Source organism: Brachionichthys hirsutus, unplaced genomic scaffold, assembly GCF_040956055.1.
Source record: "Brachionichthys hirsutus isolate HB-005 unplaced genomic scaffold, CSIRO-AGI_Bhir_v1 contig_716, whole genome shotgun sequence".
NCBI lineage: Eukaryota > Metazoa > Chordata > Actinopteri > Lophiiformes > Brachionichthyidae > Brachionichthys > Brachionichthys hirsutus.
In genome coordinates, this window is record NW_027180545.1 from 69,351 (window position 1) to 93,827 (window position 24,477).

General features: G+C 43.7%; 2 protein-coding genes across 2 annotated transcripts; one reads left to right on the forward strand and one right to left on the reverse strand.

The window, feature by feature from the left end:
• The first annotated feature begins 18,536 nt into the window (after window positions 1–18,536).
• Window positions 18,537–20,281, forward strand: LOC137915892 (heparan sulfate glucosamine 3-O-sulfotransferase 1-like). The gene is made up of 2 exons (XM_068759011.1): window positions 18,537–18,791; window positions 19,616–20,281. The coding sequence occupies exons 1-2, from the start codon at window positions 18,537–18,539 to the stop codon at window positions 20,279–20,281; spliced, it is 921 nt and encodes a 306-aa protein (XP_068615112.1).
• Window positions 20,282–23,370: 3,089 nt separating this feature from the next.
• On the reverse strand, window positions 23,371–24,374 carry LOC137915893 (histone H2A.V; the record flags this gene model as incomplete). Its single annotated transcript, XM_068759012.1, has 4 exons — window positions 23,371–23,744; window positions 23,860–23,989; window positions 24,073–24,186; window positions 24,297–24,374. Coding segments are annotated over 4 exons (384 nt in total), but the record flags the coding sequence as incomplete, so codon positions are not given.
• Between the last annotated feature and the right edge of the window lie 103 nt (window positions 24,375–24,477).

The window sequence follows — 24,477 nt, forward strand, 5'->3', positions numbered from 1 at the left end:
TCAACTCAAGTCGAAAGCAGCAGCTCGCAGAACGAAGCCAAACGGAGATATTTGGGTTATTGTGTTGCCTTTGTGCCGTTTCGAGGCAGCTCTCTGTAACTTATTCATGATTCAGGGGACTCGCAACAACAAACTGAAGGGGGGGAATATGAAGAGGAAAGGCAACAAAAGAGAAGGTTAAAAACAAGAATCCAGAAGGAGGATAGCTTCTGTGGGAGTCTCTTTGGAAGCGGAGGAGGAGGAGGAGGAGGAGGAGGAGGAGTGGAAATGTTTTGCTCTGTGATTCCTTCAAGGTGATCAGATGAGAAGACCTGATGTGAGAAAAATTAAAAAGACAAGAACAGGAAAAAGGAAGGAAGGGGGAGAGGGGAAGGGGTGTTTCCCTGAGGCGGAGATGTGTTTGTGTGTCAACTAATCTCTCTCTCTCTCTCACTCTCTCTCTCTCTCTCTCACACACACACACACACACACACACCTCCCTCTCTCCCAGTCACAGTTGCAACAACACGCTCGAGGTCGCAGCACAGACACACAGACGCTCTCTTTCCAGCTTGCACACACACACACACACGCACACACACGCCCACACACGCACACTTACCACACAGCACGCACACACACACAAACTCAGACGCCAGACGCACGCCTCCTCTGTGACGCCCCGGTGAGCCGAAGCAAAACTGACCAGGGGAGGGAAGGTAGGAGGAGAGCGAAGCCGGCAAACAGAGGAGAAGTGGAGGAGAAGGAGCAGAAAAGGAAGACTGGAGCCGACTGGGATCGGACGCAAAAGAGATTTGGGGAGAAAAACCGGGCGAGGTAAAACATCCACACTCCTTCGCACCTGTCTCTCAGTAGCATTTACTTAAGATGCACCAGAAGCCTCACGCCGTGCTGCTTCCATCCTCTGTCAGCGCAGGGATCTCCTCACTCTGGAGGGGTTTGACCTTTTGTGCAGCGTGCTGATGAGGTCACATCTCCTGAGAGAGTTTGTTTGTTTGTTTGTTTGTTTGTTTATTCCTCTGTAAAGGAGTGGAGACACAGAGCGGCAGCTGCATGCGCTGGCTCCAAAGTCACAGACGTCGGCACGTGGGGAACGAACGGGAGGTGGGGATGAAGCTGGCGAGGTCTTTTTTTGTTTTTTGTTTTTATCAGTGCTGGATGTGTATGAAATGCGAGACGGAGTGAGTGATGAGGGGAGTGAAGGCAGGAGGAGGATGCTTGAAGAGAGAGTTCTAAAGTGTAATCAATGAGCTTGTGAGTATCTCACAGGCTACTTTAGCATTGTCTCGTCTGACAGGAGCTGATGCTGATCACTGCTCATCATCTTTAGCCGCCACCCTTTTAAAAGTTTATGCTTGTTTGGATGTAAACTCATATTTTGGTTTTGTTTAAAGTCTGGTCATTTGTTCTTTTGCTGCACGACTCGACAACGGCATTTTGTATCTTTGTGTTGTTTTGTTTGTTGAATGGTTTCTTTGTCTGTCGCACCGAAATGCATGACAGAGTGTTGAGCGCATGTCAAAGAAGAAGCCCTTTAATTTGAAAGATGCAGATTAAGAAGCAGATTCATGACTTTTCATGCCCCACCAGACTAGAGGGGTACATGGGGGGTTACCCTATAGTCTATCCATCCGGTCGGACGTAGCAGAGCGCAGCTCGCAAAAAATGCTGGACAGATATCAGATGTGCGTCTCAGGTTGTTTTAGATATTTATTTATGTTTTCCTTCTTTCATTAGAGAATGAGGCTTTTTCAGCATTTTATTAAGTTTGCAAAATCAACTTGAAATCATTGAAAATCAGTGCATTTTGGTGAAGAATCACTTTAAAGCCAGACAAATTACCAGTGACACATGGACTTGTTGGGAAGGTCAACCTCTAAATTAGTCTTTGATTTTGCTCATTTGTCTTGTGTTTGATTGAATGCCTTCCCTCATGCAAAACATTTCGTGTTGTCTGCTGCAAGATTGAACTGAACTGGTAGAGCTAAAACAAAGCTGTAATTCCCTGCCAGCTCCATTTACCATGACACTCCCACAAGGCTACGGTACTTAGTTAAGAGAGCCTGCACCAAAAAAAAAAAAAAAACTGGTCTGGAGGCCTTCAAACAAACTGTAAAAAAGACAAAACACCCAGAGCAGATCCAGGTCAACCAGACGAGATGTGTATTTGACCTTCGCTGATGCGAGGAGCGAGGGAGAGCGAGTGACAGCAGCGACAGAGCGGCACAGAGATGAATGGATTCATTGTCTGAACTATTTGTGCATTTTTGTGTGTCTGTACTGAAGGGGAGGGGTCATCTTTTTGCGTGTCCTTAAACAAACAGCGGGCAGTCAGTGTCACGTGAAGAGTTAATATTCCACCACTAGGTTGAACAACAGATTGATCACAGAGCTACTCATCCCTGAGTCCTTCATGTTCAGACTAATGAAGACACAGATGTGAAAACAGGAACATTCAAACTCTACACAGAAAAATATCCCAGCAGCTGTCCAAGCTATTAAGTTTTAAAATATAAAAAATGATAAGAAAGAGAAAGAGAAACAGTGCGTACCTCGACCGACGGTCCCTGCCGGTTACGTTAAACTCTAATCTAATTCCAATAAGGAATGTATAACAGGACATTTTTCATATCCAATTCTATGCCAACATCTCACTGATCTAATTTTGGGCACAACCCAAAGTCCCACCAAGTTTCATGAAAATGCATCTGGTAGTTGGTACACACAATCTGGTAGTTTGTGTGTAATTTTGGTAGTTTTGTTGAAATCTTGTCCTGCTGGGTAGAGGAGCTACTAAATAAATGAGCTTTTATGTGTCCATGATAAATTACAGGTATTAAAGCAGGACAAATACTAACTTAACTTTACAGATAGTGATTTTAAAACAATACATTGATGCCATTTAATTCTGTTTTTGAAATAGGACCTGAAATTTGCCATTCAGCACCGGAGTTTAGAACGCTTTGCATCCCGACCACCTCGAGTTCATCGAGAAATGCACCACATAAATGCAGCACTTCATTCAGTCAGACTTATTTTTGGACATAATCCAGGCATCTGATAAATTTGCATTATATTTGTATTTGTCACCATGGAATTACAACTATTTTTAGTTGAAATCCATACTTTTAAAATCATTGTTCTAAGACTCCAACACTCAAACTCAAAATTGCTCCTTGCTTTCTGTGTGACGGTGCACTGAGGTGTGGAAACAGGAATAAAGTAAGTGACACATAAAACATGTAAAATTGAGTTATAGTACTTCAGAAGAGGTAAAGAGCTTTACAAAGACAAAACAAAAGAGGATCACAAGCTGCCAAAGCGATTAAAGTCACAGACGCTGAACAAGTGAATCAATTACAAAGCGATTAGCACATAAAACACCGTCTATTAAATGCAGACAAGCAAAGCAGCAGAGATAAACATTTCACACGTTTATGGGTTTGCAGGGTCTTTTTGTTTGTTCCAGTTTCCTGTTTGCCTCTGGATGGAATCTGTTCAATTTCCCAGAAATGATGAATATTACGGACTTATGAACTTCACAGATATAAATCCGTGTTTGGACAAGGTTCACCTTGTGCAGGAAGCTGCCCCGTTGTCCCATGCAGACGTTAATAACAGCCGGACTGTCAAAAGTGCACTCGGACAACGTTTCTACACAAAGAGAAACGGACAGACTGATGTGTGAGGGCAGCGCAGGAGATGGAAACGGTGGCATCAGAGAATTAGGGACAAATAGAGCAACATTCACTGTAAATATACTGAGACGGTGTGAGACAGAGCAATTTGGATCAAATGTCAAACAGATTTTTTTTTCTTCTGAAAATTAGGAACACGAGGACATTTGAGAGCGAGAGGCGAGTCAACGAGGGAAAGTGACAAAGACATTTTGTAAAATGTAGGGATTGAGGTTTGACATGTGCGTGCATGTGTGTGTTTGGTTGAGTGCATTTCAGAGGATGTGTGCTCATAAATAGAGGCCATGCATTATTCAGGATTGCTCCTCCAGCTAATGCCCTTTAATGTGCCCGAACAACCATAATGTACTCTGTTATCAAGGTGGCAAAGACCCCCTTCAGAGACACACACACACACACACACACACACATGCACACACACACACACACACACCCACACACGGTTTTGCTCATCTTTCACATAAAATCAGAAAATTGCCCAAACTGGTTAGAAGCATATGATTATATTTCCATGTTAGGAAACATAGCCTTGCGTGTGTGTGTGTGTGTGTGTGTGTGTGTGTGCGTGTGTGTGCGTGTGTGTCATTGACAATATTTCTGAGACTACATGCTGACATATAAACTGCAGCAGCAGGAGGTTTGTGCTTTCTGCTCAATGGCCCTCAGGTTTAACAAAGCAGCTAATGAATGAGCCATAGACATCACACACACGCACGCACACACGCACGCACACACACACACTCAGTACACTAGCTAGAGTCACATTCAGTTGAACGTCAAATCTTTATTTCATTATTTGTAAAGTATAATCCACTACTAATGAAAGTGATATTTAAGATCAGAGGATGTCATACTTTTATATTATCGATAAATTAGTATCAGAAAACTTTTGATGTACTTTACTTTTAGCAGCAATTAATATCGCAACAGTGATGCTTTGCCACAAAAAGAACTTTCAACTTGTAATTTGCTTGAAATCTTTCATGTATTTTTGAGGACAATAAGCTCAGATCCTTTTCGTGTCAGGGACTCTTGTGAAAATGTGTGTTTGCCGGTTCTTTCTAGTGTTTTTCAGAGACCATGACATGTGAAATCTGTTTGATTATCACATTTAAAAGAAACGCTGCTCAAAAAGGAAATGTCCTCTCAAAATATAATCACTGCAGCTGAAAAGGTTTCAAAAAAACAACATGAAAGTGGACTGACTGTTGAGCTTGATGTGGCCTTGAAAAGGAGCTTTCTGACTGGTTTACAGCCTGCGTGTCAGAATGGAGTGGTGTGTGGGTAGTAATGTTCTCAGAGCTGGAGGGAGGCCAAGCGCTGAGGAGGTGGGTGCTAACTGTGTTTGGAACACCTTGTAGTGGAAGTTCATCAGCGACTGTCAAGGTTCACAGTGACTGCGTTACCAGGGAAACGCTCACACACCTGGTAGTCACACCTCACCAAGTCGTGTTGGCACAGACAGATGGAGATCACTACATACGCCACACACACAGAAACGTATGTGTAAATACGTGTGTATTTATGTGCATCTTCATCTGCTGTCAGAAATGCCGTCTGTTTTGCCGCTGCTGCTCGACTAACTTCTCGAGTTCATTAGATGTTTCGGGTTGCGTGTTTTTTTTCACTCATCCAGACGAGCCAGTAGAAAATCCACTTTCAGTTCGAGTTGTGTTTCTGTCCAGAACTGAGTCTTCAGCTCTGATCTGGTCTCCAGCACTAATTACTTAACTATAAACTTCAGTAATGGATTTGAAAGTACTGGAATTTGATTACTGCATTAATAAGTAATTAAAATCAGCGCAATGATTGCTGCTGCAGCAGTGGCTTGAGAAGAAACTATTAATATACTGTACATCAATTGTAAAACTTTAAAACCAGCAGTTTGAGAATGTTGATGTGATCCTGTACGCAAACAAAAGAAAACGTGTTTGTCAGGGCCGTTTGTGGGAGATGACAGACTGAAATGTTCAGAGCTGAACTCTAGACTGTTTGCCTGCATGATGTGTGTCAGCTCTAATAATTAGATGATGCTGCGCTGATCCCTCGAGGGGGAATTTTCCCTTTCCTTTCCAAACTCCCAAACTCAGAGGTCAGCTGTCCTGAGGCTGGTTAGGTTTCATTCTTCCACTCAAAGGAATATCAAGAGAATTACAATTTTTGTTTGAAAGTTTTATTGTAGACGAGACAATCGCGATCATCTCCTCTGCAGCCGCTTCAGGGGTCGGGCTGGAGCCTGTCCCAGCTGGCACCCTTCAGATCTGGACCAAACTGTCCTGTCCAACCGGTAGCCTCCTCTGTCCTTGAGCCTCCCGGTGTCCTGGCAATTCAAATCAATCAAACAATTCTCCCATATTGACCAGCTGTGTACAGTAACAAAGTCATTAGGTCTCGTCCTGGCCTGCACCCAAATGTTTGGGGGAAATGTGTCAAAGCAAGGTCATGGAGGGCAAACAAAGTGACTCCAGAGGGAGGAGCCAGACTCCAGACCCGCAGAGCGACCTTGATGGATTCCAGACAGTCGGAGCGAACTGAAAAGTGTGTGTGGGAGTGCAAGAGGGCAAGGTTAGTGATGGCTCTCATTAATTCCCAGTCACAGAGACAGCTTGCAAACTGTTTGTGTGTGTCTGTGTGTGTGTGTGTCTGTGTGTGTGTGTGTGTGTGTGTGTGCGTGCATGTGTGGGGGGGCTAAGAATGAAGACGATGAGGCCATTTAAGAGTCATAAAGTGCTTGGTCAATCAAATGTGCCCCCTGCAAGGCACCTCATGTCCTCCACTGTGTGTGTGAGTGTGTGTGTGTGAGTGTGTGTGTGTGTGTGTGTGTGTGTGTGCGTGTACATCTGTGTGCATGAATGTATGTGAACGCAAGAAAATAGTAGCAGAGTGCAGGTCGGTAAGTGCTTCTGTTTGTGTCGTGATGGGATTGTGCATCCATGTGGGTGAATGTTTGTGGCGTTTCGTGTGCTTGTGTGTCTGCGTGCGTGTGTGTGTGCTTGTGTGTCTGCGTGCGTGTGTGTGTGCTTGTGTGTCTGCGTGCATGTGTGTGAGCAACCCGTCCGTGGAGTTGGTGGGATTCTGGCCTCAGGCAGACCAGCGGAGCGCTGAGTAAACAGCCACAGACTGGAGGCAGCGATTAGCGGCGTGTCTGACTACATTCAGCTCCTCCGTGTAACGAGAGGTAGATTTATTTATTGTCCAGTTTGTCACCCCTGCAGGATCCTGTCCATTATATGCTTCCTTGCATTTATACAATACGGTCAAATGATCGATTCTACAGCAGTCTCCGGGGCGACGGCTCATGGTCTCACAGTTACCCTTAAAATATGCTGCAATTATGATAATATTGATTTTATTATGGTAAAGACACTTTCATAATATTAAGTATTTATCACACACATAAAGATGGAAGTATTTATAGTGCGGGATACATTGAAGAATGTATTAAAAGTATAATAAGTAACAGGAAGTTATAAAATAGTGAATAAAGTAGCACATAATTAACATTATTACCGTATATGTCATGCAGCTCAATAATTCTTTGTCTTCTTTTGGAGCATGGAATTCTGAGACCGAACAAATCCACCAGCTCTGGTTCGGCTTGTTACAACCGCCGTAGGGCACCGCTTGGCCGCAACACCACACCAACTGTGGCATCATCTGTAACCCCCCCCCCATTCCCTGATTCTCTCACTCCTCTCCTCTCCTTTTCCATCCTTCTCAACCTCACCACATTGATAATCATATCCCCGGGGTCTACTGTCCAGGTGAGCCAGATGTAAACATTCGTTGCCATGGTAAGCGAGCAGCAGCAGCCCAAACACACCTGATGGTGTCAGTACTCCATCCCTTTCTCTTCAGTTGTGATTCATTTTCATTTGTCATCCATTATCAACAAATCTCCCTCGTTCACCTCTTCTCTCTCTCTCTTTTTTTTCTCCTCCTGTGGGGGCATTGGGTAACCCAGAAACGCTCTCTATGCCACCGCTCTGGATCCAGAGGATGTCTGGACTCACTGGCCTGTGATGATATTGACCAGACACAATCTGTCAGCGCGGCATCAAATTCGGCTAGACACCCATGTGGAGCCGTGTGACCCGCAAACATTCAGATGATGTTGGATTCACCCCCCCCCCAGTGATGCCTGATGCTGACCTTACCATTGTGCATTGTTTCCTCAACCATTAAATATCACAGAACACACAAACACACACTGACTGCCCTATCACATGCGACAGTTGGGATAAATCCATTCTGATAGGTCAGATTCCTCTCACTGTCAGGCCAAGCTGTTGAGGTCACTGTGAGAGAGCACATGTGTGTGTGTGTGTGTGTGTGTGTGTGTGTGTAAACACTGATACCCTTCAGGAGGGTACATGGGTGTGAATGAGGCACAGTGTGTGCAGTCTGAAGCTGAAGTAATGAAAATAATGTCTTGCCTTTCGGCAGACGATGATCCACAAAACGACGACTAAGTTCACCAGTGTAGGAAATGTGTAGATTTGTGAGGGAGTGCGTAGACTTTACATTTCGATGGACTGTAAAATATGCACAAAGTGATTTGCTGTTGCAGTAAATAACCTCTTATAAAGTAGGTAGGCATAAATTATTTATTTCGTGAAACATCCACAGATTCGTTCCTTCTATCAATTGTAACTTTTTTTTTTTTTTGCAAGGCAGTACTTCCCACAGATCCTTTAAATTGCATCCAATCTTTTTAAAATCTGGAACACGACCATTAAAAGAAAAATTACTTTTGAAGAATTGGTTAACAAATTCTGGCACGTGTGGCCTGTTTTACACAAGCATGCACCCGTAACTCTTAAAACTGCTCAAGTCCCTTGAGAAATGTTTGTGTTTTGTGATAATTTGGCCAAATAAACAGAGTGATCCATTGAAATGATAACATCCCAGCGGTAAACAGATTGGACTCATTACAGTGCATACACCATAATAAATTTAAGCATTCTCTACTCTGGCATGATGTTTTTTTTCTCTGTATTTTTTTTTTTTACAATAGGAAAGATTTTGCCAGAAGGAAATTTTAAATGGCCAAAAGCAGTTTGTAGGGAGAAATGAAAATGTCCTTGATGAAAATCTCATTCCAAATCTGCAGCTATAATAGGCTCAACTCTTCTGGTAAGACATAAGTGAGCTGGATGTTGGATAACAAGCTCACTGGTTCACAGTTGGCATTCCAGTTCATCCCAGAAGGACTGGATCGGGTTGAGAAGAGGGCTTGAAAGAATAGACATGTTCCAACAGAAAAAGGCTCTTCCTCAAATATTGTGCCATAAAAGTGAAAGTGTTGTCTAAAATATCAGCATATGCTGTAACATTCCGCTTTCCCTGCTCTGGAACTAATGGGAAGCCTCGTCGGTGAAATGTGCTCTCTAACTAGACTCAGAGATGCTTGAAGCTAGTGGGATATTGTGTTGGATAGTATGCAGCTGATGCGTTTGCACTTCGAACAGCTGGTAATATATTTACTGTGCTTAAAAGGGAAGGAGACAGGAGACAGTGGGACAGTCCCATCCTAAACCCAGCCGAGCACCCTCATGCAGGGCACTGTGACATACGGGTGGTGCAAACACACCAACACACACACACACACACCAGACATGCACTAAGTGTCGATTGGGTGTCTAGACACTCAGAACCCAAACCTGTTTAATGAGACCAAAATGTACACTCGCTGTCCGCCTGCTTGGCTTCCTGCTCACCTCTCTCATTATTCATTTGTATACTATCCTTTGACAAAACTGAGCTTCCTAATCAGACTCCCCCGTGAGCTTTTTCTGACTAAACAACAGCAGCGACCCCCCCCCCCTCCATCCCACCCCCCAGCTTGATTGCACACGCGAACACAATGTCCGCGCCCCTAAGCACACACCAAAAAGGAGAGGGAGCCACATTTTAGTTTCTGTTATGGTTGACCCAAATCTCAGATCGTGCATGGCTGAAGATGCAAAGGGGTGGGGCATATGCAGGCGAGCCATGGTGGTTTGGGGGGCGGGGGTTATTTGGGTGTTATGTATGTGTGAGTGAATAAGATGATGAGGGAGTGAAAAGGTGGTGAGTGTGTGCGCTGAGCTTCTTAGAGAGCTTTTCCAAAGAGCCCAATTTAAAAGCCGGCAGGGGGCTGATGGGTAAAAGACGGACAGATCTCAGCAAAGGTCAGAGCGACTGAGGCAGATAGAGAGTGAGAGCCAGCATGCGAATAATGAAATGATAAAATTGCATGATTTGAGGACAGGCTGTCTGTCTGCCGGTTAGGGATCCTTGATGGGAAGCTTTTTTATTTATGAGAACACTCGACTGGTATTTATATCACTAATACTTCATCATACATAATTTGGCTGCTAGCTGTAGGCATCTGCATCCTTTGGTTGTTTACTAATGTTCACTAGAATGCACTAATCTGACCCCTTAATGTCAAAAACAAACAATAGAGGCGCTCGAGAGGAGGCATTTCACGACTGCAACTAAATATTTTACATTCGTTGGGGTCTATTGCCATGATGGAAAGCATCCCAGGGTTTCTGTGCTCAGGGTCAACGTTTTACTTTCCTTTGCTACCTCCACCGAGGAGGTTATGCTTTCGCCTGCGTTGGTTTATTTGTCTATTATTTGTTTATTTGTATTTGATTACATTTTGGTGATGATCCAGAAGAGATTCTGGATTCTGGATCTCTTTAAAATATTCCAGAAAGCATTGCAGTCAATGGAGCTTCAAAGTTTGTTCCTCAATATCTCAGTTGATTATTGATTTATTGTTTACGGAGTTTGACACTCATGTACGGCGGGGACTTTATCTCATCACCAAAGTTCACCCAGATCTGATCCGGATCAGAATTTTCCGATTTACTTATCAGGCTTTAAAATATTTTTTAAATAATAAGAATTGAATGTCTTGTAAAATATGTATTCAATTCACTCACCAAAAATCACAGTCATGAAGGGCTCTGATATGCACCATCATCCAAAATGTCTTCTGGAAGTGATCCAGAATGAGGTAAGGAAAGAATCTTACATTTTAACATTAAAACTCCATCTGTGAGGGTTGCTATGGTGACTTTTCCTGATTTCTGCCCCGCACAGCTGCGGAGGCTTTGTTGAACTGAACGAGACGCACCTGTTACACATCTCAGCTAATCAGCTCCTGCCTCTCTGGACAGTTCTCTGCCAGAATATCTTCCATTTCCTCAATATTTTCAGGTTCTCCTCTTCTATGTGTCATCCCGCATTAAGCTTAAGGAATCTAAAAATATAGATAAAACAAATGTAGGGCCATTATTTTAATTTTTTTGTGCAAATGACAATATCATTGTGTTTCCTTCATCTGTGGTTTCTGAGCTCATATTAGAGGACCCAGTAAATTAAGACAATTTTAATATGCCAAAATTGAATTCATTTCTACAGAGACACAGTTACAGCTAATCGTTAATTAACTGCAGTAAGTAACAGCAAACGGTCAGTCACTTATGATATAATGTCTGGCATGGGGAGGATCATCTACAGTCATCGCTAAAAAATATTGTTTTCAGGCATTAAAATGAAGTAAGGCTGAAACACATACAGGCTTGTCTCTAATTAATTATTCAGACACAGGATAGTAAAATCTCTGGTGTCACGATGCAGAAGATAATGTTGCTCAGAGAAAACTGTAAAGGCTTCATTTCATTGCCAGGTTCTTTATATTTGGCACAATTTGCAAATTAAGTGTGGAAAAACAGATAGTGAGCAGCCCATTACCTTGCTGCTGCAAAATAATTTGACTTTAACGTGATTATGTTGCCCTTGGGGGATCCATTAGGTTAAAAAGATGGAGCTCCCAAAGAAAATCATCAGAAAATGCGTCAAGCGATGGTGCGAAAGAGATAGAGACACGATGCTTCATCTGAAATGGGAACGTTTATTAGGTTCAGAATGTCTTTGCACTCATATGTAGTATTAATACATACTCTACCTTTTGGGGGCAGTTTTTATATTTTTGTTCATCTCTCTATTTCTTCTTCTGCCTGTATTCTCTTCCCCCCCCCTCATGGCTATGCTTTGTTGGGTTGTTGCTTTGTCGCAAATGGCCAAAGATCTTAACCATTAACCCAATTGTCAATGGTCATTCCTCTATCTGCCTCTGTTTGACAGCAACACGAGACACGCAGATGCATCAGCATGTCGTAATAGCCATCTTCTCTGCAGGCGCGTAATGGGGCGAGGATAGCGAGTGAGGACCGTCGTTTTCACTCTACACTTTTATTTTGAAAGGAAATTATCTCATGGCAGAATGGCCGGAGCGTTTGGCCCAATGGGAGCAGGACAAGAGAAGGTGCATGGAGACGCTGAGGAAAACTGTGCTATGATTGGAAGTGAAGAAGCCTAAATGGCTGAAGAAATGATGGAGGACGGGGCAAAAGCAAGAAAAGAACGGAGACCCGAGGGTGGATGAGAGACATATGGGGGGGGCAGTTTTATCTGACTCTCACAGCCTTAGTGATATGACATGGTTGACAATCCAAAGCATTTCAGCATATCACCCCCTACCAGGGACAATCTTCCTTTCTGCATTACACACACACACGCACGCCCTCCTGCAGAGCACACATACACACCAACTGTACTTCTTCAGCCCCACCCTACCTCCTTACTGCCCCTCTCCCCCTTCCCCAGCCACCCTCTGCCTCTCCGTACAAGCTAATCCTCCCCCCCCAAATGCCATTGCTCAGTAGAAATATTTCCATGAGGCCTGGCTCACGGGTAGCCGCGTGCTGCGTGCGTTCAAAGGCGTCGCACGCAGGAAGACGAGTCGGGACTCACACACACACACAAACTCTCACCGCCCTCCATGTCTGATGAAAACTTCATGGACAACGCGTCTTTCCCAATACGCTTATAGCAGCATCTGCCTTTCACAGATAATTAAACACCCCCCCACACGCACATTGTTCCTCTTCATCGCCATCTTTTCAAGCCTGGAACAGATACTTGAGTTTGTCAATATGGAGAATTCACACATCATTGACAATCCTGGCATTGCTGCTGTTGTTGTTTGCTGTTTCTACCCATACTGGCTAATGTGAGCCACAAGAACAAGTGAGCAGGAGCGACAAGGACTTGCGATGACTCATGAGAGGCTCATTGAGCAGAGTTAAGAGGATAAGTTAGAGCTCATATGGTGCTGAGGAAAGGAGCCTTCAGCCAGATAAGTGTGCAGATAAACATGGCTGCTCTAGAGCCAAAAGAGAAGTAGCAGACAATGATGTAATGTGTACAAAGTAATCGCAAAAAAAAGGACAAGATAAACTGGAAAAATGTTTAAACAATTTATTCACAAAAATTGAACCGAAACACTGCCTCTTACCCATAGCAAGCTAGGATAGGCTCCAGCAACTCCCGTGACCCGCAAAGTGAAAAAGTGGTAGAGAATTAATACATTCATCAGATTTAAAAAAAAAAGTTTTTAAATGCAAGTGTGTTCACCACAGAAAGTGTATTTCAAGAACTGTCAGTACTGCAATCTAGGTACAAAAAGATGACTACATTCATTTCTTTGAATCCAAATATTATATAAAATAAAATAAAAAGCCCCCCCAAAAATAGACTTAAAAATCCCAGAAATAAATTGTGAAGCAGACACTTTGACATGTAGACACACTGGTAAATCCACTCCTGTCTTGTTTACGATCCATCAAGATTAAAGTTCATTGAATTAAAAATATTTCTGGGCAGAAAAGCGTGCTTTATTTATGAGCAGCTAAGAGGCTGCTGCAGGGCATCTCCATTAGCATGGAGCTGGGGTTCGGTAACAGAGCATCATAAACCTTCTGAGACGGAGTCAGAAGGCTCACTTAGAGAGAGAGAGCCAGGAAACAGAACAAAGGTGAGAGTTGACGAGGGCGAGGGAAGGTGAAAGGGAAGGAAGGAGGGGGTGGAGGAGAAGGAGGAAGGTCATGAGGTGAGGTGGAAGTGAAGAGACTTGACAGCAGGGGAATATTCAAGCTTAGAGAGCAGTCACTAGGGGGTCACCCAGCCATTAAGGCTACGCATGTGTCTGACTGTGCAACACACACACACACACACACACGTTTCTGTTGCTCTCATATACACACAATCTGTTCACACGGCACACTCTGATTGGCATCAGCCCCCGGTTTAATATTTGATATTAAAGTGATGGCTGGAGGTGCTTCGACATTCTCTCTGCTTCTGACAGCAGCTAATGTCCATGATGCAGAATTTGCAGGTTTGCATGTGGTCATAACCTGTACAGTGATTGGCCGGTCGCTTATTACGGACGCATCGTTATTTTTGGAGTATTTGTTATCCAGTAATTAACCAGAGTGACACAGAAATGCAAAACAGCAATCAAAAAGGAGAACTAAGGGGCTGTACATTTTATATTATTATTATTTTTTCATTTTTTCATTTACTTAAATTACAAATTTTTTACGTCAAAATAATTTGACTAATCAAGCTCATAACTTCAATTAATATTTTGGCTTGCAACTAATCTAAAAAACGATTTATCTGAACCCACAGAAACAATTTGATTTAAAGTCCATATAAAGAGTTGATTATAGGCTTTAATGAGCATTAAAAGTGAATATGAGCTCAAAAATAGAGAAATCCCAAAATTGATTTGAAGGCTTGGAGGCGGTGGAAAAGTTACAGATCAAGTGAAAAGACAGCAAAGAGCAGAGGAAACATATTTAATGAATAATTCTTAATGCGTCCACTGGAGCCGCTGGAGCGATGAAAACATCATGTCAGTGTGAGCGAAGAGGAGACTGTGCCCTTCATCAAACGAATAGAGGCATAAAAGAGAATGTTATTTTCATCAAGTTTTATATATCTTTCCCTATTTGAGGTCAGACTGCTGAAAGAAGTTGTCTCGCGAGTCACGATGTCTTCATCTCATGCGCACACAAGACAAGTAACACATGTTGTGCCACTTGGCACCATTAACAGCGTTTCTCACTGAGTCTCCTCCTGCTGCCTGCAGTCGGGCAGCGCATGGAAATGTACATTAATGCATTGAACCTGACGTGCGGACTTCCTGAGAATGTGATGCATACATGCTGACTCCTGTAGTTAGTTGATATGCAGATATAAAACGTTCCTCTCAGCGTGTTACATTGTTACATTAAAAGGTTTTAACACCACAATATGTCAACTAATTAATGAAACATCAAGACATTAAAACATAATGCTGATGGGATGATAAAAGAATCCAAAATAAATCTCAAACATGAAATCACTATTCTTTCTGAAGCTACTACGGCTGTACTTTCAGCTTGTCCCCTGAGGGGTCGCCACAGCAAATCAACCGTCTCCACTTCACCCTGTCCTTTGCATCGTCCTCCCCAACACCAGCCACTCTCATGTCCTCCCTCACTACGTCCATGTATCTTCTCCTTGGTCGACCTCTAACCCTGTTCCCTGGCAGTTCCATCCTCAGCATCCTTCTACCGATATAGTCCCTGTCTCTCCTCTGGACATGTCCAAACCATCAAAGTCTGGTCTCTCTGACCTTGTCTCCTAAACGTCTAACCTTCACTGTCCCTCTTATTGTCTCATTTTCTAATCCTATCCAACCTGGTCTCTCCCAAGGATCTTCATCTCTGCCACTTCTAGCTCGGCCTCCTGTCTTTTCCTCAGAGCCACTGTCTCTACATCGTGGCCGTCTTCACCACTGTCCTGTAGACCTTTCCTTTTATGCTCACTGACACTCTCCTATCACAGAGCACACCTGATACTTTCCTCCACCCGGTCCAGCCTGCCTGCACACGGTTCTTCACGTCCTTTCCACATTCTCCATCACTCTGCACCGTTGACCCTTTCTGAGGCAAACTGTGTTCATTTTAATCCTGCTGATCTGTTTGGCGCCTGCAGGAAACCAGAAATACTTTCTGTCCTTTGTTTAGTTTGTTTGGTGCTTGCGTCAAAACAAGACCGTATTATTGGATTCATGAGACAACTGTGGGTTTCAATTAGAGAGAATCCAGCGATCATCGACTGAGCTTCTATCCAGACCAAGCAGTGAGCTGTAGAAAACGGCTCACGTCAGTCATGGGGCTTTGAATTTGATTTGTTGCGCTGATTGGTTAAATTGAAAGAAACAAACGTGGATTTTGTTCTCTTTTTTATTTTCAGCATATCAACTATAATTTCATAAAATACTTCTCTATAAATTTGTTCCGTGGTATTATCCTGCATTTTTTTTTATGAATGAAGCCAACATCAGATATTAGCTGATCGGCCCAAATTAAATTTGCCAAAAATAAAATGAATTAATCAAATTCAAAGGTAGTTTACTAACACAAATAATGAAGACAAAATACAGAACTAAGACAACAGGACGGGCAGGCGTTGCAAAACGCTAAGGAACACTGCCAAATAACTGAAACACACTAGAAATAACCGAGGGGACCGGCTGGAGTCCCAGGTTCACGACAACAACAAAATACACAGCCTAAACTAAACAACGCGAAGAAGAAAAGAATAACAGGAACACGCTCGTCCAACGAGGCTGGAGCTATAGAGGATTAGGAGGTGACAGAAGGGGAAAGGAACAGGCCTGAACAATCAGCAGAGGGGAGAGTCCGGTCTTTAAGGCGTAGCTGATGGCTGGTGAGGGTTCTCAGGTGGGGCTCGTTGGGATCCTGCTGGTTCGTCTTCAGCCGCACCTGAAAGGCGTGAGGAGAGGGAACGTGATCAACAACGTCACCGAGCTCGGGGTAGTGGCGGTGCGAGGCTCCCTGAAGGTGCAATTAGTGCTCTGCTGCGGGAACGACGTAGGCAAGGCAGCGTTCCTGCTCTGGACCCGAACATTGTTGCACTAATTAATAAAAACTCATCACGACGGCAACAGTAGGATTAACCGCAGTACTCGTTAACAACTGAAATGGTATTTTCTGATGAACGATCCCGCCACTGATAAACTGCTTCTCTCCAGTGCGACTGCTGCGGTGTCTATTCAATTGAGCCATAAACATCACAGGAAAAGAATCAATCAGCACGAGTCTCTTTTAGATAACGACAATCCAAACGTTGTGTAGGGACTGTCGTGGGATCCTCCAAACGGGCTGTTGTTGTGTTTAAGATTTGTTAAAAGTGAACCCTGACAGAAATAAATTTATCCCAAGCCACCATCAATGCTGTTGAGATTATACATAAATAGGCTTGTCAGACAATAACTGCTCCTCTCAGTCCAGAAAGCCATTTTAAATAACTTCAATCAACAAATTTACATTGAGGGAAAACATTTGAGTAGAAATTATGTCTATCTGAGAGAATATTTGTATCGCCCCAAAGCTTCCTCCACTATGAAGATACCAGAAAACAAGAAGAAGAAAGTAATGACAGATATTCTTTCTGTCCACCTCTCGGACAAAATGGTTTTAGGTTTCACTCTTCATACTCGTCATACTCTTCATAGCAAATGATGCGAGTGGATTGTGGCAACGACAAGACCTTTCTGATCGAGCCTCCGTTTCACTTCAGCGAGCTGTGAAGAACTTTGCAATCTGCGATGTGGTAAAGCAGCAGATCAAGTCTGTTCAAACACTTGGGAACGTTGTTAAAGGGTAAAGACGACCGCATGAACTATTTCACAGTTCACTGGACGAGTTTAATGTGGCTGCACACACAAAGCAGGCCCGAATGAAGGGCCAGTTGATATTGCATTTTTGTTTTTGGAAATGTGTGTTTTTCTAATGATAATTCCACAAAGAGAAAGTAATTCATTATAGAGACAAATTGAAATCAGGAATTTTACTTCGAGGGCGGTTTTTCTTAGAGCACTGATAACCTCACCAAACGCAGATTTAACTCCAAAAGACACTGCAGCATTAAGATATTCAGGATCGCTGCGACTCGACTTTGTATACTTTAGAAATTGTTCAGCTAAACTCGGGGGGCGGGGGGCGGGGGGTGTCGGTGCTCCTCAGGGAGACCCTGAACCTCATAACAGCATTAATTTTCAATGCATCTTCTCTCTGTCTGCTTTAGATGTAGATTAATATTTCAGTATGTTCTTGCCATAATCGCATCGCAGCCCTATTTTCTGGGCTGACACGCCCGTGCCTGGATGGGGCCTTTGTGAAATGGCTTATTAGAGCGCAGAGCCTTCTCACACATATGGGATCGTGAAACAGTCAAGCAAGCATGCGTGCAAGGAGCAACTGCTCTATGTATATGAGAGGAAAGGAAATGTGCTTTGACTGCACATGTATAATCTGAAGGATGCCGACACTGCATCCTCCTCCACTCACGGGAAGCACCTTTATTCTTTTTATGCAGGAGGTGCGGGGATTTTTATTTTTATTTTATTTTTTGCAGAACCTTAGAAGATCAACAACTGCAGCGACAGAAGCTCGTAAAGATGCAATAGAATAAACAATCAAACAGCTCATTATAGGTGCCGGCAGAACTTAAATGAGAATTTTGTTGCTTTGATTTTCTTTTTTTAAATGTCCTTGTTTTAAGAGCTTCAGTTTGCATCTGCTGTAAAATGGGCTCATGTGCTACAGTCATCTCTCAGTTCCTCTCAGCGCTCATTCTGAATTACATTTCAGTTGCAATTCATTAAAGAGGAGCTCATATTACTAATTAAACACGGTAGCACTGACAAAAAAGAGATGTATTAAGGGAGAATGTTCTGAATCAGCAAAACAATAAATGGAAGCCTTTTTTTTTTATGCTCATAGGTTGTGGAATTGAAGAGCTCCGTCCTGAGGCGCCGTGCCTGTCTGGTAACCAGAACAACCCTGAAGGATTCTGGGAGCTTCATGAGAGTTGGGGCATAACCTCCACCCCACCTCTGCGTGTGTGTCGGGCACCATGCTGTGGACGGTGCTGCCAGTGCTGCTGGCGCTTCTGCTGCTGCACACTCAGCTGTCTGCGTGCTTAGCAGAGTTACGCAATGTAGCTCCCGACTCCCCGGCCTCCGCTTCTTCATCGTCTCCCTCCTCCTCTTCCAATGCCACCCAGCAGCGGCTGCCGGGAGCCATTATTATTGGTGTGCGGAAAGGCGGCACCAGGGCCCTGTTGGAGATGCTCAACCTGCACCCAGATGTGGAAGTGGCAAAGGCCGAAGTAAGAGACCAAGACTCTCGCCTAAAAGTTACCGACACCGGGGGCGGAGCGTTTCACTCGAGTATTTTCATATATTTATTATTTCCGTCTTCGGCAGCTTGAGTCTTTCTCCAAACACCATTACAGAAGGACATGATGTTTTTATGGTGCTGCATTTGTTAATAGTAATAATTGTTCCTTCTTTGGTGAGATACACCCTGGAGAAGTCACCAGGTCAACATATAGCCACTCGCAACATTCAAGGGCCATTTCGAAGCGCCGGTTCGACTCTCATGCATGTTTTTCAACTATGAGAATTGAAAGAAAATCCAAAAGGAAGACTTGGGAAGCAGCACTAACCGCTACACCGTGCCTCTTACCCTTACTATTTAAATAATATTTGCAGAATTTAATGTAGGACAATATCTAAAAATGATCCAAAACAACTTCAGATTAATTTCCAGGAATTCCTGTTTTAAGTAATAATGAAATGTCATTCTTCCAATGATGCATCAGTGCACCGTTCAGCAAGTCCAGTTTGGGTAGGCCACTGCGTTTAACCCTTTAACTGGACCAGAAATCAGCTGATCTATTAATGAGCCACTCCTCCTTCAGCAACACTGAAGCACTAACGCAGCTTCAGTGCTCTCCCCGAACCATTGCCATGGAATCTGCTTCTGTGATGGACTTAATCTATTCTCCAGCTAAGCCACAGATAGCTCAGCCTCCCTGCACACTCTCGTCTCTATGACGGGAGCTTTGCAGCGTTGCTCTGTGAAGGAGAACTTTCATGGAGATGCGCTGCTTGTCTTTATTAACTGCTCCTCCCTAATTCCCTCCGGCAGGTGCACTTCTTCAACGTGGAGGAGCACTACCGTCAAGGATTGTCCTGGTACCGAGCCCAGATGCCCTTTACTGTCCCCGGTCAGTTGACAGTGGAGAAGACCCCTGGCTACTTCGCGGCCCCGCAGGCTCCCGCACTTGTCTGGAACATGAACCCTGCCATCCGCTTGCTGCTCATTGTCCGGGACCCCGCAGAGAGGCTGGTGTCCGACTATACCCAGGTCCTCCACAACCGTCTGACTCGCCACAAACCCTACCAGACGCTAGAGGAGCTCCTGATCCACAAGGGCCACATTGACCCCGGATACAAAGCTCTGCAGAGGAGTCTCTACCATCAGCACCTGGCCCGCTGGCTGGCGGTCTTCCCCAGGGAGCAGATCCACGTGGTGGATGGCGACGCCCTTATTCGGAACCCATTCCCTGAGTTAAGAAAAGCTGAACGATTTCTGGGTTTACCACCCAGGATCAGCCCCGACAACTTCTACTACAACACTACCAAGGGCTTCTACTGCCTCGTGTCAGCCGGACAGGACAAGTGCCTGGATGAATCTAAAGGCAGGCCGCACGCGCCACTGAGCTCCGAGGCCTTTAAGAAGCTCTGCAGATACTTCAGGAAACCCAACAAGTTGTTCTTTGAAATGGTGGGGAGGTCATTTTCCTGGTGCTGATCCGGTGGCCAAAAGCAACCGAGAAGACGGCCGCTCTCCTGAACGCATTCAGAGACGCAGAGGGAGGAAGAGAACCGTCGTGTGTGCGTTTGTGTGTGAGTAAGAAGGCGCGTCTTAGCTCAGTTAGCATCATGAAAGCGTCCGGTTGTTGATACCAACTCAGGTATAGTCGTGTGAAGACGCGGGAGAATTTAAAAGTGCGCGCGCGCGAACATGTGGCCAGCTGCCGTGCCGCCGCCAATGGAAGCCACTTGAAGAAGCGACACAGCGACTGCGCCAGACACAAGGAACTCTCATCGTGCTTATTTGTTGATTGTCGAAAGAAGGTGCGTGACTTTGAGGTGATGTCGAAATAGGTGAACAAAGTGAGGAAGGTGGAATCAGTGAACTGTTGCACTCGGAACGGAATGGTGTAAGAAGTCAATCGAAATTCTGTGTAGACAATTTCAAACAAGAAATCAACTCCTTGTTATGATTATTCCATTGTGAATTGTTTTTGTATTCCTTTTAGTTGCCCCCCCCCCCCCCCCCCAACACAGATGTTCTGATGTTCATGTGAAATATATTCATTTGGAAGGACCGACACAGCACCTTCACTCGTTTGTGTCGCTTTAAAGACGTTGTAATAAATGAGTTCAGTCGTACATCCTGGTGTCCGATTGAGTTGGACCCAACTGTAGGGCTTAAAAGCATCAGACATGAGCCGGACAGCTCTCCATGGAAGCTCCTGTCTGCTTATGAAGATGTTCTTTACATGGGTGATGGAAGGATGCCGAGATGTTTCATTTCACCATGCAAGCCAACGAATGAGCTCCGGTTCCACAACCGCACTAGAACAACAAGTGGCCTTGTTGAAAGCATAGGATGGATTCAGACGTCGATGAATCCCGGTCGTCTGGGAAGGAAACAGAAAGTCAACTTAATTCCGGGATAAAAAAAGACACGTTGGCTGCTTCAAAAGGTTTTATGTGAGTCTCGATAGATACTTGAAGGTTAAACACAGTTGAACGGAGAGGTGATTTAAATCACAGCTCTCTACCAACCACAGCGGCGTATACAGATATGTCTTTACACAGAAAAGCCAATTGAAAGTTCACGCTCATTTTTATTGAGCTCTACATCATGTTCCCTGTACACTGACCCAACATGCAACTTTAGGAAAAGACAAACACAATTTGATATATTGTGCCTTCTTAAAAACACATTGCCTATCTCAAATAATATAGGGAAAAAATACATTTCATGTTTATTAAAGTTTAAAGCATCATTTTCAAATACGCAACACAAGAACTTCCACCTGCATGCACACCATTACGGCGCACAGAGCGGCCGCCTCCCGTTGTTCTCTCAGCATCGGCTGACAGGTGGAGCCTGCTCTTCCTTTTGAAGGCTTTCAGTTTCATCAGCAATTAGACTGAGACATCTCAGTATTGAAACTGACGCAGCTCTGCGTTGAATAAAGTCTAGACTTGAAGACATTTTCCGTCCGTTAGATAAATCTGCAAACCGTCTCATCTGAGAGGCTTTTTTTTCATGTTGCTTTTATTCAACACAGAGATCCACCATGACCCGCACGAACTTGTTCAGTGCTATTATCAGGAGAAGGTCTGGCTGTCAGATTTGGCTTCTTGACAGTCTGAACATGCGGCGTGACAGAAACGTTAGTCTTTAACTAAGAAGTGGTGAGCTAGAGGCTACACTTGTCTTTGACAGCAACACAATTTATTTATTTTCGCAAGGTGATTAATAACTTTATGAAAATTAGAGCTGCACAACAGACTTGCTGCTCTTACTGACTTCATGGGATTTGCCAGAACAAATAACCAAACATATGATTTTGTCCAGGATTCCCAATTTACTGATGTTTTCTTTTCACAAAGAGAATTTTGTGGATTAAAACCAGTTTAGAACTTCTATTTAACGATGCAATCAAGAAATGCTTTTCCAGAACTGGCATTGAACTCTACTCTTATCAGCACCCACCACTTTAGTCTGGACTCTGGACTGACTGTTAGAAGTGAATATTATTGGTTCCTGGCTTTTCCCGTTAGAGCTGTGATTTTGGAGTGAACTATAACTAGAACGGTAAATGGTAAAACTTTAGTGTTATAGCGCCATCATCAGACTGTAATAAATAAAACATGTGAAAATAATGTTAATCTCCATCATATTCCTTTTTTACTTTTAGTGCAGTAAGCAAACTGTTCTTTTACCACGTTAAAACAGACATTGATCTCATAACGTGCTGTCTGCGTCCTTTTATTTCGACAAGCACCAACGTCAAACCCTTCAGTTTTTCGAAGAGTAAATTTCCTACCGTGTTTCTCGTGCCGATATTTAATCCATTGAACCATCTCTGGGGAATATTACCATCCAGCGTTTTACCTGAGTCAGTGGCGCCCTCTACTGGCAGGTTACAAACTGCAGGACTAAACAAAAGGCACGATTCCCTCTATCCAAAAAAATCCATCCAGGCCAAAAGTGAAGGCTACTGTAAAATGCATTCATTGTCCACGTCCCTTGCTCGCTAGTCCAAGAACTGAGTTTCACATTTAACTTTGGACATAAACAAACTGTTCCTTTCATTGGCTGCAAGCAAAACCATTTACGAATAAAAACAAACAAACTTTGAATAGCGGCTTCAAACCAAAGGATAACCATGCAATGCGCATTTATTCGCAGACAAAATATGCAAAGTAAAACACAATTCGAAAAAACGTAACTTGGGAAAAAAGGGACGGACTGAAGGCAGGAACATATTTTGTGGATACTTTTTTTTAAAGCACAGATGTGATTCATGCTAGAAGTTCACTATTCAATCTACCTTCTCCAAATGGAAATGGTGCAGAATCGCTACTCACAATAGGAAGGACTCGCATTACGCATTTCTGAACTGCCTTATACAAATACAAAATGCTGCATCAGAAAATTGCATTATTTTGATAAAAGAAAACATAAACACCCATATAATGCAGGGAATGGAGCACCATCTCAGATTAAGTTGTCGTCACCTTGTCTGCTGTCCAAAAAAATAGATCTTCATAAAAACATGTTGCAAATACTGTAACTTCATGAAAATAACCACAAAACAAGCTTTGTCTTTTATATAAAAATGGTTTAACAATGTCTTTCAGTATAAAACATTACAGGCCAATCAAACAAATTCACTGTGATCATTTGAAATAATCATGAACTCCCCAGTCAAACATTCTACAATAACATACAAAGGGTTTTGTCATTAACGGGTTTTCTGTATGTTTCTCTAGTTATGGGAAAATATTAAAACACAAACTCTAACAATCACTCGCTTCTTTTTTTTTGCTATAATAATAAAAAAGAACAAATGTGAACTCCTGGTCCAAACAAAGCCCAAGCCCCAAATTGTCTGGCAAATATGGCACCTATGCAGTCTTCTGCTGGCCCTTCTTCCCAATTAGGGATTTGTGGATATGCGGAATGACACCTGAAAACAAATACGTGATATCGGTTATAACGTGCCAAAAATTCAACACTGAACCACGTACATTTAATCATATACACATGTGTGTTGGGGGGGGGGGGGGGGGGGGGGGAATTACCTCCTCCAGCAATTGTTGCCTTGATAAGAGAGTCCAACTCCTCATCACCACGGATGGCCAGCTGCAAGTGACGGGGAGTGATGCGCTTCACTTTCAAGTCTTTGGAAGCATTACCTGCCAACTCTAGTACCTGGAAACAACGACCACGAGCAGACATTGATGCATCTCCCCACGCCTTGGCGATAATAGACACGGAGAATAGATAGGACTTACTTCAGCAGTGAGATACTCAAGGATAGCAGCGCTGTAAACGGCTGCCGTGGCTCCTACACGACCATGGCTGGTCGTGCGAGTCTTCAAATGCCTGTGGATACGGCCCACCGGGAACTGAGAGAGACGATACAGTGTTTAAAGTAAACCAAGAAGGGGAATCGCTCAGAAATCGAGGAGCGGCCCTCCATGCAGAAATGGCTAAATGAACATGGGAGGACATTTACCTGCAGCCCAGCCCTCTGGGAGCGGGACACTGCTTTCGCCTTGGCTTTGCCACTGTCTTTTCCTGCCTTGCCACCAGCCTTCACGGAGAAACACGTAAAGTACATTAAATTCACAAGTTTAGCAAAACTACTGCAGAGAAATAGCGCGCTGTAATAGTTTCAGGAGTTTTGGGTCCTGCGT